Below are 19,766 nucleotides of genomic sequence, written 5' to 3'. Positions count from 1 at the left end.
TGGCTTGACCTTTCCCTTTATGGGAAGTGGATTGAACAGTTTTGGGTAGAAGGGATGCGGGAACAGACTGGTCAGGCTAGTTGGCAGAGACGAAGGATAGGCTTGCCCTCTTCTGTTCCCCTCTCTGATGTCTGGATATTCATTTCAAGGATCTGGGGAAAGGAAATGAGTAGATGGAGGAAGCTTGCTGAATGGATAAGCAAGCTGAGGTAAGGATGGTGCCTATTTGGTGGAAGATGTATGAAGTGAGTTGGGACACTGCTTCATAAGTAAAGTAAGCGAGCAGAGGTATGGACCCTGCTTGTTGGGCAGGGTGAGTTGGTACGCTGCCCTGATTAACATTACAATGAATGGTGTATGAAGTGAGTTGGGATGCTGCTTCATAAGTAAAGTAAGTGAGTAGAGGTATGGACACTGCTTACTGGGGCAGGGTGAGTAGGTACACTGCCCAGATTAACATTACAAGGATGTTATGCTGTATTTAGAATTGTATAATGAATAGTTGTGATTAATAAAGTTGGTGATCAAAGCCATGTTATGGAAATTTAATAAAGGTCGTCAAATGTAATTTGGTGTGATGTGTATTATTGAAGGGGACCGGGACAAATGGGTTGTAGCAGGTATGACATTGCATCTGCTTGCTAGTGTGGTAGGGTGGGGGAGATTGAACTCTAAGTCAGCACTTCCTGAAGAAAACATAACATCCTTGCCACGGAAAAGGGATACCCCCCAAAACCTGGGAGTCAATGTCCTAACAAGAAATCTGGACAAAACCTTAAATAATTAGGGGACAAAGACCAAAAAATAGGGACAGATTTTAAATATTGCTATCATAAACTTAGAATGCTTTTAGAACAGGTTTTATGCTATCTTGTATTTTTTCTGAAGGATATGAAGTCTGAAACTCAAATATATGCCATTATTCAGTCATTTGTAGTTTGCCTGAAAAACACAAATTTTAAGAGTAGAAAAAAATGAGGCAAAAATCTGGACATTCTGCTGAAATCTAGACAGTTGAGAGGTATGCCCCAAATGGCAACATGCAATGCCACAGTGCCAGAGAACTGTGTGGGAAAGAATAGGAAAATGGGGTATTGAGAAGACCTTATGGTTGGGGCCAGTGTTAGCAAACCGCTAACAATACAAGCCATTTAATAAATAAATACTAAGCAATAAAAAGAGAGAGAAAAAGGAAGAAGACGTGCAAAAGAAAATCTAAAATTACACAGAATTCAAAGAATTTCTTGCATACAAGTCATAATACCAAACCTTGAAATGTAAAAACTAATTAATTACCAAGTTTTGAATCTGCACAAATCTTCTACTTCTCACAGTCATACTATACCAGATACTACAGGGAAAAAGAGAGTGGTAGATACTGAAGTAAGGAAAAACATAAAAACACCCAATATTTTCATTTCTCAAAAAAATGTTTATCAGGAGAAAGGTACAGCTGTGTGAATGCTAGTATTGTGAAGGGCACAACTCCATAACTCAGTAGAAGATTAGATCTACCCTAGTTGCAAGAATAATTAGTTAGGAAGTAAAGGTGCAAAGCTACCCACAAGAAAAAAAGTTTCTTCTGACGGTTTATACTAATGGCATTTGAAGTGCGATTGCTGCAGTTCCAGTGTTCAGACACTGGCACCCTCAGCATACATTAATCTTTGCTCACAACAATGCTGCTGGAGGTTGAATCACAGTGAAACCTGGTGGAAGTCACGGTTACCCATATGGAGACAGATTAGTGATTTACAGTCCTTTATGACAACCTGCTAATGCACTGAGGTTAAGACACCACCACTGGTGTATATTAATATTTAAGTGGACAAAGCAAAATAACCTACATCTAACAAACACCTACTCCAAGGATATCAAACAAGGCAATTTTCAATGCAGCCGTGTGACATTTTACCTTACCAAATGTGCAATACGCAAGAATACAAGAGGTCATCTGGTACATAGAGGTGAGATTTGATACAGCTTTGCCTTAGGTTTTTAATAGTAACATGAACTGGCTTCAACTCCACCAGATTAGATTTTTTTTTAAACATTAACTCATGCTACCTATTAAAATTAAACATGCTAAGGGCATTACTCCTAACTGAAGGTTTTATGGCAAATGGCTCCCCATAATATTTCATCTTGCTGGAAAATCCACAGCATTCTTCTCCAGTGTCAAAGGCTATTTAAGTTATAAGAAATGAGGTAAGAATGTCCCCTGATATTTTTCTGCTAATTTGTCACAAACTTTTCAAATCATTTATCATAAGAGTGAAGAGTGCAACCGATTTGCATTGAAAGGAGGCCGACTGGAAAGACATGTTAAGCAAGTGACCTGCTTCCACTTCAGCATTCAGTATTATTGAGATCACTCAACCTTCTCCAATTACTGACTCACTAAAAGCCAAGGCAATAGTAATAACTCATAATTGGGCTTCACAAAATTCCAAGTACTACATCGGTGTTTGATTTAGGAAGGCAAGAGAATACAGTATTTGGGCCCATCTATTAGTACCATATGACTGAAATAAAGGACGACAATTTTAAGTGAGCTTAACGTCATGGCTTTAAAGTAAACGCAACACTAGGCCAGTCACATTTCTTTACAAGAAAGGTTAATGCAATAAGGATTAACATACTGCCCATAAATGTGCATCTTTGGAGGACTCTCACCATCAGCTTGTTGCAGACACGGTTCAACAGTTTCTCAAAGTTCTTACAGACAGCAAAGCCAGCTAAAACAGCACTGTAACAAATGGACTACACTACGAGAGTACAGTGGTACCAAACTGCTAAACCTCAAGGGTTTCTTTAACGGTTTCCCCATATTTTTAAGATATATAGTGATATCTCAGATGAGAAATGAAGGATATTCCAATGGAAAGTAAAAGAGGTTAGTTCAGGATAGGTAAAAACACCCACTAACCTACTCTGCGGTATGGAGTGTCAAGAATCACTCCATGAGCAGCATAGATCATGCAGATGGTAAAAGTCATGACTGTAGCCCACACAGCCACAGATTGAATTACTGGCTCAAATGACAAAGCTGGCAGAAAAGGATGTGCATGGCCAGCCAGGGGATGGGTAAGAAGCAGCCAGCCAGAGATCATTCTAGTCCCGTTGGATTAGCATTTAGGATGCAAAAGATATTGACTGGGGACAGATATTAGGCACAGAAGTTTGTGATGGGTGATGGCCTTCACAGCAGGCATAGGTGAGTGTGCATCCATGTGTGGAAGGCACTGAGGATCTGCAATGACGAGATTCACTCATCACCCTACAAAAGGGGTCAGGTTAGCACCATAGTGAATGTCTTCATAGCTAGAATACAAGCAACTCATTTTGTCACCTGAATAATTCACCCCTCCCCCTGCCAGACTGCTCTGCTATGGTTGGTAGTCTACCATAACCATAGAGGTGAAAGCAAGAACCACCTAGGAAAAATGACAAAAAAAAGACCATTGCAGGGATAGCAGGACTAAGCTTCCAGACTGTCTTTGAGATGTTGGAAAAGCCAGAGAGCCAACCTTGTCTGGAAGGACAAAATGGATAATCGCCATTAGGAAACCCAGCATTCTTAGCCAGCACTACCTGGGGTTTGTACAGAAGTGGTCATCTTGAGGGTGGCTTCAGGAGAAACTCTTATGGCAACACCACCTGATGGGGTGGCAGAGGTTTTCTTAATTTAGTTCAGCTGAAATTTTCTTTACTTTTTGTAAAACAAAAATGGCAGTATCACAAGACAAAACTTTATACCTGGCAGGTGATGATATCTGACCTCTCCTTCATTCGTAGTCATACCAAGGTATCCCAAGGCAAAGCTGACTGCAGGGAATATCCATCTCTCTTGGAAGCCTGAACAAATAGTGAATGCACGTGCCAACTAGCTGGTCCTATCAATTGCAGGCTGTAGTAATATTGATCTCTGTCCTTCGGTCTCCGATGCAAGGCTTCATGTACATCACCTCTCACTTCCCCAGGCTGTCTCAACCCAATATCACCCTCCATTCTGCTCTCTCTAACCTTACATGGAGAACCATAATAAAAAGCCTTTTGTTGAAACCTACCATAGCATTATTAAATTACTGGCCTATTTTTCTTACTTCTCTAATGCTGGCTGTCACTCAAGCTTTCTTACTGTCCCTCTCTATATCCAGCTACGTTTCCATTCTAAGCCAACTTTTCTCTCAAAAACTACATCTTAACAATTCCTTTCCCCATTCCCACACACCCTCTCAATTACATTTATACCTATAGACCCACCCACTTAACCAATCTTACCCCAAACACCTACTAATTAGCATAACCATCCAAAGATGCAATAATTAACCCTACTAACATCATTAATACTTTAAGCTGAATATCTCGCACATCCTAATCACCTTACTCTCAAATAAACCTCTGTGTATCCTTTCTACCACCTAACACACTGACTAACTTCTATACAAAAACATTAGTCACCCCCACTCAAAATATCCAACTCACTGCATATAATAAATTCAAACTATCCAAATAAAATGGTTCACCTTAGAAAGACTCACTTACACAACACTCCAAGTCACCACTAGTTCTATGCTACCACTCATACTTCACCTCATACCACACACTACTGCAATACAACATTCCTCCTCCCTGGCAGAGCTCACCACCTATGTAGCCAAACATACCACCCAAGTATACTAGCTCCATCCCTTTTCTCTATCTCACACACAGACCTTCACCTTTACAAAGTCTATCCCCCAAGAAATGATTCCCACACCTCTCAAAAGCTACAGAGCTACTAGATAAACTCGTTAAACACTACTTATACATACTTAACCAGCTAAACCAATCTGGTGGCACACACCCCAATCCTGGTCCCACACCAACACCCACCAGTTAACTCAATTATCATCACCCCAGGAAGTGTGCAGAAAAACAAGAACCCCTGGTTATAATATTCTAGGAAAAGACAGGATATCTAGAAAGTCTGGAGGTGTAACACTCATTTAAAAATCACCTAATTCTAGACCACTTAGACAAACATTCCTGAATTATATAACACTGAACTCATCTTTGCCAAATTAAAAATGAATCCCAAAAACACATTAATATTGATCGGTGGTTATATCCCACCAGGAAACAATATCCCCACTCTGGAAAACTTACTACTCTGGGTCTTCAACTCATCCACGAGAAACCATTCTGATGGGAGAATATCGACTGGCTTAACTGCTCCTCAGAAAATCCATCTTCCCATATAAACCTCCCCTAGGACGACTGAAATCTTCCAAATGACAGTACATTTTTGACTGGATTTTGGTTAGCAACCCCCTTCAGGCATTTCAATCAGGCTGCCAGACAGTCTAAGTGACCTTCTGTCAACCTTTCTTCTTAGGACCCAGACTCACCAAGTCATCCAACCCACTTCCACTTAATCAGAAAAAAAAAATTAAACTTAAATAGCTTCATCACTGGGAATTCTCTCAGTTACCTCTTGAAGATGCAGAAACTCATTCAGCACCACATTCTTAGACGTACTGAACTCCCATGCACTCCCTAGAACTATGAGTTGAGCAGTAAACCGCTACTCAAGGTTAAAGCCAAAGCCTGACAACAATTAAAAAAAAAGAAAAACTAAGCAAACCTATCTAGAACTTCAGAATAAAATGACAATACAAACTAATAAAATTAGGCAAAAATCAACTATCAAAACATCCAAAATAATCATTCAAAAACCCCCAAAAATTCTGGGCACCAGTTAACATAGTTAAATGAAATCCACCACCCCTGCACAAAATTCTGATATTGCAACCCATTTTAATAAAATTCACAGAAACTATCCAATCCATAACAAACTCTAAGGCTTTGTCAGGAACTGTACCACCCTTGCTCCACAAAACACCACCAACTCCTAAGAGTCCACCTCCCACTTCAACTTACACCCAGTATGTTATAACTGTAAAATAACTACTTCAAAAACTTAAACCAACAACTCTAGCCACCGATAACCTTCCAGCAGAATTTCTACAAAGTGCAGCTGAAGCAATAGCCTACCCAGTAGCCATACTCAAACTATGCAATATCTAAAAGCCAGGAACCCGTAATATGGAAAACCTCACACATTCTACCACTATACAGGGGAGGGAATTCCACTGACCTCACTAACCACCCAATTGCCATTCTATCTCCCTTATCCAAAATACTAGAAAGAGTCGTGCACACCCAAATAATGAACTACTATCAAAAACCAAACATGGCTTCCATCCCTGTCACAGCACTACTGTCCTTTACAAACAGTTGGCCATCATAAAAAACAATGGATTTGTATCAGCCATATTTTTAGACTTAGCCAAGACCTTTGGTATGGTCTATCACAATAAACTCAATTATTCGCTCCTCTCTAAACCTCAGCAATTCCACTAATACATGGTTTGAAAGCTACCTAACAGGATGACTGCAAGCTGTCCACTGGCAACACAAACTCTCCCCTCTTCCTCCAGTCTCCTCAGGGGTTCCACAAGGCTCAATCCTTGGACCACTACCATTTTGTCTACTGACTAACCAATGCAGGACTTCCACACTGCAAGCCTCTGTAGTACAATATGGATACTCTGACTCCACCTTAATATGCGCTGCCCCCAAACATTGGAAGACCTCCACACCAAAACCCAAGATTAGTTTCTGTCAGTAGAAATCTGGCTCATGAAACTCCCAGCAGATTCTAAATCCCAACAAAACCTAGCTCCTTTTTATTCCAACTAAATTCCCCTCATCTTCCCAGTCCTTTAATATCTTGTCCAGGAATAATAGTATGATCACCCCAAGCACTCGCACTAAACTGCTTGGGGTCAAAATGGACAACAACTTGAAATTAGATATTCACATAGCCAAACCATCAAAAAGGTTCACAAAAAATAGGTTTCCTATATAGAACAATTTCTTACAAACACAAAAAGCTACCATAACCCACACACGTCTGCTATCACTCCTCTATGCCTCCCCAGCATTAACCAATCTCTGCAAAACTCATCTAAACCAACTAGAATCTTGCTATAATGAAATAGCAAGATTTGCCATGGGAGTTTTACATAGATCACACTGTACATCATTAAAACAGCTTAATTATCTCAAATTTCTGCAGCTTTTACATTTCAATCAACTAACCTTTGCCCACAAAATTTTCCACTGACCTGATAAAACCCCTTCTCTCCAAAAACTAATTTCAGCCATATACCACAGCTTGATCTTTTCGCTCCAGGAGTCAGCAACTTCTAGATGCAACAAAGCCAACAACTCAGCTGGGAAATCTCTCTTCTAACTATATTCTTAAAATTTGGAATAAACTGCCAACCCCAATAACAGCTCTCTCTCAGAATTCAAGAAGCTCCTCAAATCACACCTAGTGGACACCTGGCTTTGCTGTTGTTACTCCCCTGGTTAGGCCCTCCTGATTTCCCAAACAATCTACTACCCTTTTTATTTTACATAACAGCAAGTAGTAAGTTCATCCATTAAGATTATAACCCTCTATAATTTCAGTCGCATTTGTAGTGACTACATCTGTATATGTATAAAGTACAGTTGTGTACACTTACCAGAAATGCAGATATTCAAGTGTATTCACTGTTGCAGTCATCACACTTGGGTTTATCTGCTTGCAGGTAGCTCTCAGTCTGCTGGAATACCAGAGTCTTGGGATTTCTGCATCTGATGCTGTTGCCTCATCCATGACGTCAGGTTGTCAGGGGTATAAAACATGCAGCAGACGTCATTACATCAGTTTTTCTTGCCCCAGATGTCAGGAGCCCCCAAAATAAGATGCAATCAAATGGTGTGGAACACCTCCAGTAAAAAGTAAATATCATTTCCATAAGATATGGCCAAAAAAGAGACTAGGTAGAAAGTATAGAAAGACAGTAGGCTGGAAGGAGGGTAACCAGAACTGCAACAGTGAATACACTCGCACATCTACATTTATGGTAAGTGTACACAACTATACTATGTTCTTTGTGCTTCACTGTTGCAGTCATCACACACGGGTTGATTTCCAAAGCTGTGGAAAGGTGGAGGCAGTCAAGTAGTAGTAGAGCTGACTAGCAGGCCTTATAAGATTGCTGTGGCAAATACAGCTCTGGATTTAGAAAAGATAGGCAAGTAGTAATTCTTGGTGAACGTGTGTACAGAACTCGAGGTTGAAGCTTCTAGGATGTCCCTGGTAGGGACTCCCCTGAGAAAAGCTGTAGAGGTTGAGGTATCCCTAGTGGGATAAGGCCTGATCCCCTGTGGGGTAGGTTTTCCATGGTGTTCGTATCAGAAATGGATGCAGTGTGCTATCCATTTAGAAATGGTTTGCTCTGAAATGGCCTTGCCCTCTGCCCCTGTAGCAAAGCTGGACTAGCAGCTGGTCAGATTTTCTGAAAGGTTTAGTCCTGTCAAGGTAGAACCGGAGATGTCTGTGCACGTCCAAGGAGTGCAGGATCCTTTCCCCTTTATTCTGAGGATTAGGAAAAAAAGGTTGGTAAATGGATGGATTGGTTTAAAGCCACACTGCATACCACCTTGGGCATAAAAGATGGGTTAGTCCTGAGGGAAACCCTGTCCGCATGGAAGATAATGAAGGGTTCCACAGCCATAAGGGCCTGTAACCCAGACACTCTTCTTGCTGAAGTGATGGCTAGCAGTAAGGCTGTTTTCCCAAGAGAGGAATTTTAAGTCTGCTGAAGCAACAGGCTCAAAAAGGGGAAGCATGAGCTTCTCTAATACAAAGTAAAAGGTTCCAGGCAGGAGTGGGAGCTCTCCTTGGGGGTCTTAAATTATTAGTTCCTCTCAGGAACTGTTTGATCAGAGGGTGAGAAGATGGGTGGCTCAGTACTGTAATGAGCTGAGATAAGAGGCATGAATCTTAATTGATGAGAAGGATAGGCCTTCGTGGAGCAGCTCTGCTAGGTAACCTAGGATTTGAGGCAAGGTGGGCATGGCTGTGTCCTTCCCTTGAGACTGGCTCCAAGAACAGAATCTTTTCCACTTTTCTGCATAGGATTTCTTAGTACTGGGCCTCCTGGCCACAAGGATAACATCTAGCACCTGTTTGCTGAAGGTTGCTGGTGATGCAATCAGGGAATAAGCCAGGCTGCCAGGTTCAGGGCTTGCAGCTGAGGATACAAAATCTGTCCCTCCTGCTGGGACAGCAGAGAGGGAGTCTGTCTGATGTAGGTGCCAGGGTGGCACTGCTGTCAGACTGCGTAGGACTGGGTACCAGTGCTGGCGTGGCCAGACTGGTGCAATAAGGATTGCCCTTGGCCTGTCCTGTTTGATCTTGAGAAATATTTTTGGAAGGAGGGACAGAGGGTGAAAGGCAAAGATTGAGAGTTTTTCCCATGTGAAGGATAGGGCATCCACTTTCCAAGCTTGGCTGTGGGGAATTCTGGTGCAACATTTGTTTAGTTGATTGTTTTGGGGGGACGCAAAGAGGTCCACCTCTGCTGTCCCCCACCTGTGTATTAGAAGTTTGAATGAGTTTGGTTCCAGTTTCCACTCGTGTGGCTCCATTAGATTTCTTCTCAGGTCATCTGCCAATGAATTTGGTTGGTCTGGCAGGAATTGAGCTTGCAGGTGCACTTGGTTGCTTAAGGCTGTATACCATAGAGCCATGGCTAACCTGCAAAGTGGGTAGGAGAGAGTTCCCTCCTGCTTATGCACCACATAACTGTGGTGTTGTCTCTGTCTTTATCAGGAGTTGTCCTGGCAGGATAAGGTATTTGAAGGCTGCCAGTGTATTCTGTACAGCTAAAATTTCTTTTTGATTGATATGCAGATAAATTTGTCATGGGCTCCATTTGCCTGCCACGTGAACCTCCCATGCATAGTCTGCTGCATCTGTTTTCAGAGTTTGGACAGCAGGGGGTTGAGTGAAAGGAAGTCTCTTGTTGTGGTTGCAAGCCTCTGTCCTCCAAAGGAACTCTGTCCTTAGGCAAGGAATGATAGGAATCACTGTTTCCAGGTCTTGAGAATGTTGACACCAGAGACTAAGTACCATTGAAGTTTCCTCATATGCAGTCTTGCATATGGAATCAGTAGAATACATGAGGCCATGAACCCTAGGGCTTGCAGTATTTTGCTTGCAGACAGCTGGGTTTGGGTGGCCAGTAGTTTAAGATAAGTTGTCAAATAAACCTGCCTTTCTGGAGTGAGGAATGCCATCTGGGAAGTTGTGTTCAAACTTGCGCCCAGAAATACAGTCTTTTGCTGGGTACCAGATGTGATTTCTTTTCGTTGATGGCATACCCCAGAGAAGTTAGGAGTCTCTTTACAAACGTCAGGTGCTGAAGTAGCAATTCCTGACTGTCCACCTGAATCAGGCAATTGTCCAAGTATGGGTAAATTTTAGTATTTCTCTGCCTGCAGTAAGCAATGGCTGGAGCCAGGTACTTTTGAATACCCTGGGTGCAGTAGATAAGCCAAATTGAAGTGCAGAGAACTGATAGTGCATAGAGCCTGCCTTGAAAACGTAGATATTTCCTGCAAGATTCCCTTATGAGGATGCGCAAATAAGCTTCTTTTAAGTCTAGGTTGACTATCCAGGAGTCCTTGGCTAGCATAGGAAGGAGCTGCTGGAGTGTAAGCATTGTGAATTTTGGTACCACCAGGAAACTGTTTAGAGTTGACAGATCCAGAATAAGGTGCCAAGAATTCCCTTTCCTGGGCACCAGGAACAGCCTGGAGTAGAAACCCTGTTCCCTTTGCTCTGTTGGAACCAGTTGAATAGCCTGATACTGACAAGAGAAAGTACTTGCTTTTGGGGGCCTCTGTCCACTGGTTTGGAGGAAGGTCTGGCAATCCACTTGGGGTTGGCAGTGAGTGGAAATATAAATCGGTATCCTTGGGATACAATGTTTAAGACCAATTGGTCCTGGGTAATATACTCCCAGTTTTTTGCATGCAGGGTGAGTTTTCCTCCTAGGGGTGCAACTACTTGGCTGGGAAGGATTAAGGACAAGTCATTGTGAACTTTTTCCATAGGGGGTGGCTTACCACTCCCAGTTTTTGAGGAGGGATCACTCCATTGTTTAGATCTGTGCATACCCTGAGACTGTAGTCTTTGTGGTCTGTTGCCCCTGGGTTTGGGCTGAGAATGCCTGCTAGGGACTGGAAAGGACCAGTTTTTTGAAGGCCAATGCCTACTGAATCTAGGTGGCTGTACTTGTAAGAAATCTTTAACAGTCTGCATGGATTTAGCTTTTTCCTCCATCTTTTTAAGAACTTCTGCTTTACAGCCAAACATTCTTGGTTTAATGGAGTATCTAGTAAATTTTGCCTTGACATGGTCTGGCAAGATTTGTTCCTTCAGCCAAGCATGCCTTCTCAGAACAGACAGAGGTGACAGCAGCCCTGCAAGATGATTCTAAGGCATCAAAACCACACTGCAAAGTATGTTTACCAACTTAGTTTGCAGAATGCATTAAGACTTGTAAGCCCTTATTTTCTGCACAATCAGGAATCAACATCTTTTGTTTACTTAGATCAATAATATGCTACTGGTACTTCAACATGTGAAACTGGCAATTTAAAGCCCTGATGGCAAGAGTTGCAGAGGTATATTCCTTCTTACCCCATCTGTCTAGAGCCCTAGAATCCCTGTCCAAAGGGGTAGGGTTTTTGGCTGTAGAAGCCTTAATACCTTTAGGTCCCTGGGAAATGGTATCTGGATCCGCAGTGGGATTTTTAAAGAGAAATTTGTGAGAGTCAGGTACTCTGTGGCATCTGTCAGGCTTTCTAGGAGTTGGTGGTAAAGTATCAGAGGTAAGGCTGGGTTCCATGAAGACATCTACAATATCCAGGACAGGGGGAATAGCTAGAGGCCTATGCTAAGGCAAGTCTAAAAATTCCTGAGTCTTTTTGGATTGGGGGTAGTCCTGGCATTCCCAGCGGAAATGCTCTCTTAGGGTATGCAAGGTTTCACAGAAAGAAAAAAGTCCTCTGGGGGGAGGCTGAGGGAATAGAATCCTCTCCATCAGAGTCCTTGTAGGTAGCCAAGGGTATGTCCTGGTAATCACAGTGGTCAGAGTAATCAGACTCATGGTCTGAAAAATCAGAAGGAAAAGCAATTTTGTCTTTTGGAGGGGGAAGGCTGGCTTCCCCTAATTAAAGTAATAAGGTCTTCAGCCATTCTAAGCATTTGTTACTGTGGCATGGGAGCTTGAGAATGTGCGTTGGTCATCTGTTTCCTAGGGGTAGTGCGAACTCTGGGCCCGAGAAATTTCGGTAGATTTAGTCATCAGTGAAGTAGTCAGTTTGATATGAATAGCAGAAGATCTGAATACACCCTCAGAAGCCAGTGCCTGCACAGCGGCTCCGGACCCATGCAAGGTAGAGACATGCGCAGGTTCCATAGTCAAAGAAGCATCTCGCGGCATACTGAACTCCGAATGGGTCTCAGTAGAGGCCTGTGAATCTGTAGAAGCAAGTAACAGGGGCTCCGAAAGCGCCTGAGCACTGGTAGACTAGCGACTAGCTTAACGGAAGCGTTGTCAGCAGTTTTGGACCTATGCAGTCTGTCTTCATGATTTTTCGGAAGATCCATTGTCGGCTTACCGAAGCCATTTCGGAATATGGAGAATGAGCGAGAAAGAATTTAGAGACAAAAGTAGCCAGACGATGAATAGTTTGGGCATTGAACAAGGCACAAAACCGACTGCGAGAGACATCGTGGTCTGGGCCTAAACAAGTGATGCAGTAAGAATGAAAATCTCGGAGGTATTTGCTTTCCACAGGCAAGACAACGGTTAACGTTTTCTGACATCGGTTAGAGCAAGAAAAAAAGGATCCTCAACTGGGTACTTAGCTTTAGAAGACTTCAGGTTTATAACTCGAAAAATGAAAATTTCAAGTAGCTGCTGAACGGCACTTGCAAACTGCTTCTGCTTCGGCCTCCCGCATGGCAAGAAAAGCTGATGCAATGGTGTCGGCTGCATGATTTATACCCATGACGACCTGATGTCATGGATGAGGCGACAGCATCTGACGCAGAAATCCCAAGACTCTGGTATTTGGGCCGACTGAGGGCTACCTGCAGGCAGATAACAACTGATGCATTATGATCTATAATGGGTCTTTTTGTTCCATGAAATGAAATATGTAGGTCTTCAACTTTTTGTATTATTTTGCCATCGAAATGGTATCCTGTACGTTTGTTAAACTGCTGAAATGTCCAACTGGTACTTCATGTATGCTAATATAGGTTAATATTCTTGTAAAGGCGCTTTCTCCCCAGGCCTCCTCTGAGGAAGGACCGGTGTCAGACTTTCTCAGTAAACAAATGTAAGATAAATAAAATAAATAAAAATGACATTTGATTTGGGCTCAAATGTTTGAGCCAGTGTTAAAGTACTGTTTGCATGTCAGTGTTATTTAAGTAGAATATCCATTTCAGTTAGTGTTAGATACCAAGTAAAGAAAGCATGCCTCTCAACTGTTCCTAATTTGTAAAGACAATAATTTTAGCTCAAAACTTTCTTGTACTCCTCAAAATTGACATTGTTTTCTGAAGTTCTAAGTTAATGACTCCAGTATTTGCAAATGTCCCTAATTTGGTGCCACCCCCCACCCCAATTTCTTTTTTTTTTTTTTTTTGCTTTATACCCAGTTCTGTAGATACACAATGACAGTAATGTATACTTCACTCTAACGCCATAACAGAATAAGTCAAATGCAGATCCTTAGCACCCAAGGAGCCACCACTCAATCTAAACATGTGCTGTGGGATCAAAGTACAAGATTTGAGGGACTTGATTAATTAAACATGGGTCCTTTATTAGGTTTGAAGAACCCATTTTTTAGGGCTTGTGCACACTGGATTTGCCTCTCAAAGAATGAGGCTCAAGCAGGCAATTAATGTTCTTGCTCTCTAAGCTCTGGTTCCACTAATAAAATAATTTTGAATAACATACGAGCTACAATGAGATAACCCTACTGTAACAAAAACAAGCAGTTTGAGTATGCAGCAAAAGAAAAGCTTGATGTAATGTAAACATGGGAAAATTGGAATAATTAGGCTATGGAACTTTCTGTATATCAGCATACAGTAGACAAACATGACAAAGTAGAGGCACCACGAGCAGATGCAACAGTCTGTCAAAGCAGGAATCAAATGTGAGATGAGTGACAAAAGGACAAGAGAAGGGTCAGAAGAGACAGCAAAAATGAGTGCACTACAAGTTAAAGCAGAGGGGATAAAGGGGGCATTCAGTACAGATGTATTACTTAAAGGCCACAGGATAACACCAAACAAGATAAAGCACATTTAAAAGAGGAAGATGTAAAATGTAGGCGGATCAGTTAGAATCGCCTTCTGCTTAAGACTTAATAGTAGATCGGAGCATTCCACAGGCTAAAGAAGAAAAATGAAGTGAGGTGGACTGCACTAGCAAAGAACTTGTGAAAACATATTCCAAGGGAACTAAAAGAAAGACCAACGGATGTGAGATAAAGTCAGGAGATAGGATTGGGCACGAGTATATAAAGGCAGTAAGACTGCAATGTGTTTTACTTTAGGGAAAGCTGGTTTGCCTAGTAAAGACAGATCTGTACTAAGCAATTAGACTTCAAAAAATAAGGAATATGTTAACGGTTTAAATGGAAGACCGAAAAGCAACAGAGTTTGTGACTGAACTTTGGAAAAAAAAATTACACATAGTACATGGATGTAAGTGGATAAACTGCTACGGAATAGTCAACCTAAAATACTGGAAAACCTTGGCCAGCCCTTGCAAACCCAGAGACAAGTGTACTCCATAGGCCACTGGCCAACTGAAAAATAGCTGTGGGGGTAATGATTCAAAAAAGATGCGGCAAAAACAAGCCAACAAACTATGGACAAGTCAGTTTGACCAGAGCAACTGGAGAGAAAAAAAAGCTGATGAAATTCTTTGAGAGAATCAAATTTTAGGATCCTAGAAGTTATGAATTTACAGCTGAAAGATCTTGCCAACCAAACCGGACACACTTCTCTGTCACAGCACAAAAGGATAACAGGAGGTATGCAGCAGGGCTTGGTATAGAGGTCAAAGTGTCTGAAACATTGTTTTTTCTGTTTCGAAGAGTTTCCATATTTAAAAGAATCAGTCGTTATGGGCAAAAAAAGAATGAAATAATGGACTGAACTAAGAAGTGCAAATGACGTTCATTAAAACACCATGTAGACCACACACTTAGTACTGTTCCCTATAGTTTGCCTCCAAACACAAAGTAGTACTAAACAAAGGCCTCATGCAAAACAAGATATGGGGTAGCAATACCTGATGCAAAGTAAAGGGCAATGGCTGCAGACAATTAAAATTCATCACTTATGAGAATGGACATGCAGGAATGCTATTCTACTGTATTCTGGTTCTCAGGAGTACTGCGTGCAGTTAGAGAGACTGCAGAGGACAAAGGAAATAGTATCTTTGGTAAGTATTCACAGGAAGGCTAATTCATGGTAGTAGTTATTCAGACAGACTGAAGAAGCATGGGCTGGTACTCAATAGAAAACAGAAAAAGAGGGAATAATTAATTGTATAACATAATGCAGCTAAATAAGACACGGATATTGGAAATAATCATTCCTGCCATTTTTTTAACACACTGTGTGAACAAGCATCATTCACGATTTAAGAAATGTTTACCATACAGAAAGGGTATACATAGAATGCAAACATCATACATCTGAAGTGTTGAAAGCAATATACTAGGCTCATTCTGATCAGTGTTATGTATACAAGGAGGACGGTAAAGTAACTGGAACAGAATCATTGCAATATGCACATGTTGACAAGACTACAAACATCTGTAGGGTGATATGATGATGTAACTTGAATTATAATCTTTCCTTTCTTCTTCTTTCTTTTCTAATATACTCATTTAAACTGCAGTAACCCATGTAAATTAATAGCAGCTAAGGCTTTAGGACTCTCTAGTTAATACTTAACAATGCAAGTAAGTAGAAAACAGTCAACAGTAAGTAAAGTACAAAGTCTACCCAAGTGCAAAGCCTTAACATTTTTGTGCAGTTTTGGTTAGTTTCCCATGGTTTTTGAGAAATACTAGAAATAAAAGAATGCAAACATTTAGTCAGTTGTCTGCAACACTAAATAAACAAGAAAAAAAGAAAGGAGAGAGAACACCCTCCAAGATATAGAAAGTCAAGGCAGGATTTTACCTCTGTATGGAAACCCAAATTAACTGACCTCATCAGGATTCATTTTGGTATTTTTACTGACTACATAACATCTACACAGAAGAACCTAAACACCAATCTCTTTATCAATCTCAAAGCCTTCCATTGCACATTTGTGAAGCCTAACTGAAGCCTGAGCAAGACTAATTTCTGCCACAAAACATATACACTTTCTCAGAAGGTGGTTAAAAAGTATTGCTCAAATATCAACACTCAGATTCCTAACACTGCTACCAGCTACACTGTACTAGCATAACATAACCAAAATTACTGTTTACTCTTAAAATAAGCAGTCTTACTGCTCAAACTACTGCTACAATACAAATATCCAACTATTCAGAAGTTATAAACCAACATTTACTACCAAACCATTCAAAACACATACTTTTAGTGTGGTAGTAAATATATCAGCAAGAAACATGAAATGACACAAGTCTACTTGAAATACAATTATGCATTGTACTTTGTAAAAAGTGTACATGCAGACAGCTATAAAGTTGCACAGAGACAGTGTTCTTAGACAGCTGGCATAAAAAATCCAATAGCTTTTCTGTACCCATCTCTACCAGTAATTAGAGAGATGCCCAAATAGTAATTTTGTAATTTCACATACAATGTCTGTCTAGAAATACAAACCACCTGCACAGTCAAGTAGTAAAGACTAATCTCCCTGTGTAGTTTACTTTTCTGTCTCTGCTTAAGACCATCATAGTTCCTCCTGTTTGGACTGTAATGTTAAGGATTTTTCTTCCTACTCTGAGTGAGTCTAACAAGCTAATGTTCAAGCAAGTTAATGCATCTAGATATTAAAATGTTCATTAGAGACCAGATTAGTTTCAAAAGGGTTCTAGTATACATTTTACTACATTCAGCAAAGATTTACAACTACCGCAATTTTTATGGAAAGGGGAAAGGTAATTACTTTAGTTTAACACAGCTTCCTCATAGTTATTAAAATTAGCTTAGTCAAACCTAATCTCAGACCCTGATAATTCTATTAGATGAAAGTTGTACAATACCTAACGCGCGTTGCTAGAATCAGAACCTGTCCTGTTCACTGCAATTAGTTTATATTAGTCCAAATGGAAAAAGAGGTCCAACATTCAACATACATTTGTTGCGGGGAAAAAAATGAATAAAAGGAAAAATATCATTATTAAGCTACACAAACATATACACACAACTATTCTGAAAATGCTTTATCTTGCAAGTATGCCTTAACATCCTCAGTGTTGCCAATATATGCATGGCATACCAGAGTCATATGACTAGCACTCTGGACTAAAAAAAAAATGTATGCATGTATATTAGGTGGTATTGTTTTAAATGATCAAATGTGTATGTTATCAGAGAACACTGGAAAGGTGGAAATTGTGTTATAGCTTTCAGATGCTGCCACAAATCTTAGTAAAGCTGTGTGTGTATTATACCAGAGTAAGGTGACCAAAGGTGATGTCATCCTCTACCCAGCATCTGGTTTCTTTGGAACCCTTTCAGCAATACTCCAGAATCTGACATAAAAGATTACTGACAGGATATATATCTCACACATCGAGAGAGAGACATCTAGCTTTTGCTGTGGTAAGACGCTCAGCAGACACTATCTTGCTTTGCTTTAGCAAGTAATCACGGAACAGTAATTCTTTAGTCAGGGACATGTAGTGAGAATAGTTGAGCATAGTTTTCTGCATCTGTGAAAAACTATCAAGACTGTATTTTTTTTTACATCTCTGGGATTGAAACTATTTAGTGTATTCAGTATTCTCCGGTCTTCTATTTTAAATCATTAAATATTTTAATACCTTTCACTGGGGCTGTCCATTTAGAAAATACGTTTAACATCTTAAGACTACTTGATTGTTTTAGTGACACTGTGGCTTCTCCTGAAAGCCTTGCTACTTCAGTCACACCCTACCATTTGAATTAGTATTAATTTTACACAGTATAATTGGGTACCCTTTGTAAGCGCCTTACTGTAGCTGACTGGTGGCAATGTGATTACCCAAGTCTGGGCAGAAAGGGGCACAGCTAGTAAATCTGTGTCAGCTTTTCCCAGGTGTGTGTGAGAAACTAAAATATCCAAGTGTGTGTCAGCTACTGGGAACAGACAAGAGCTCCAAAGTAGTCAGTGTGGAGTTTGTGTGGGCCTGGAGAGAGAGAGAGAGTCCAGTCTCAGGTCTGGAGTGATCTCTCTGTGTGCGCTTAGTAGAAATTGTGCTTGGTGCAGGGAGCTATACCTGAAAATACTGTATGAATCCATCTTTGCTCTTGGTGGCAGTCCCTCAGAGTCAATGGTGAGGATGGAGCATATGATTGCTGGCCTTGAGGAGGGACCAATCACAGCACTCCACATTTCTTAATATAATTCAGTATTGTTATCTTTTTGCCCATACCCGAGAGGCCATTCACGTTACAAAATATATGTTTAGTATAGACATTATGGTAAGTTCTTATTCCCACATACTATACGACAGCTTTTTAAAAATTCTATTTTCAGCTGTCACATGCACCCACTGTTTGGTAGGTTGATCCTTTATATAAAATTGTTGCTCGTCATCTCCATTTGAACCCACTTCAGATTTTTTTTTGAGAGTTTCATTAGAATATACCCCAGAACACCCCAGAACCTATTAACTTAAAACAAATAGAGAAACTATGCGCATCTTCAAATAATGAAGTTACACCCATTTAGTAAGTACTAACCCAAATTAACAGCTGCACCCACAGGCATTAACTAACTTAAAATTTAAATCACCCATGCTAAAGTGCATGTTACATACAGCATGTGCTCCTCCTCATACTAACTGCTGTCTGTTCTTGTCCCATCTCTATTCCCCTGTCATATGTGAAAAAACTGCTTATATGCTTTCAGACACATTAACATTTAGTCTTGAGAAAAAGTGAACTGGCTATCTTTAAATAAAAATAAATTATACACTTTTCTAGTAAATGCATTAAGCAATTGGTTCCAGAAAAGTTACTCTCTCATTCATTGCAAATTTTAAACTTTAATTTTTATACTGAACTCTTAACCTTGTACCTTTTAATGTTATATACATTTCTCTCAGTAAACAATGACCAGACATCTCAAGCTGTTTGCATTCACCTTTAGTCAGTCTGTTCTTACATTTCCATGGAAACAATTGTACTTCTCAACTACCATGGAGCATTTGCTAAAGAAAATCTAGTCATATTTAAAAACCCACTTGCTTACAAAAAAAGCTTGTCACTAGATTAAGCCAAGGATAGTAATCCAAACATCTGCCTATGCAACAGAAAAAGTAAACATTTCAACTCTACATAAACTACAATCAGTGCAGTTTTACACACTATCCCCTACCTCAACAGCCCGTGCTTTTTTTTGTCTAGCGTTTCTTCTTTCATGTTGCAGTGCCCATACTTCTTATAAGATTAAAAAAATGGCTTATTTTAGTATCTTCAATACATACAATAAATGAACTCTTTACTATACAACTTGCAATTTATTTCAGATGTATTATACAATTACTGTTAAGAACAAATATTTTAGTTTTTCAATTTACATTTACAATAAAGTTTGTCTGCATTT

General features: G+C 40.4%; 1 protein-coding gene across 1 annotated transcript in view; it reads left to right on the top strand.

The window, feature by feature from the left end:
• Positions 1 to 19,766, top strand: part of SARDH (sarcosine dehydrogenase) — a 2,624,838-nt gene that overhangs the window by 178,389 nt on the left and 2,426,683 nt on the right. Inside the window, exons 10-11 of the mRNA XM_044058055.1 lie at positions 7,525 to 7,547; positions 10,438 to 10,452. Coding sequence (XP_043913990.1) covers positions 7,525 to 7,547; positions 10,438 to 10,452 — 38 coding nt within the window. The remainder of the gene's footprint in view (positions 1 to 7,524; positions 7,548 to 10,437; positions 10,453 to 19,766) is intronic.

Source organism: Protopterus annectens, chromosome 16.part0 (assembly GCF_019279795.1).
Source record: "Protopterus annectens isolate FY-2018-M chromosome 16.part0, PAN1.0, whole genome shotgun sequence".
Taxonomy (NCBI): domain Eukaryota; kingdom Metazoa; phylum Chordata; order Ceratodontiformes; family Protopteridae; genus Protopterus; species Protopterus annectens.
This window is presented reverse-complemented; position numbering and strand designations above follow the sequence as displayed.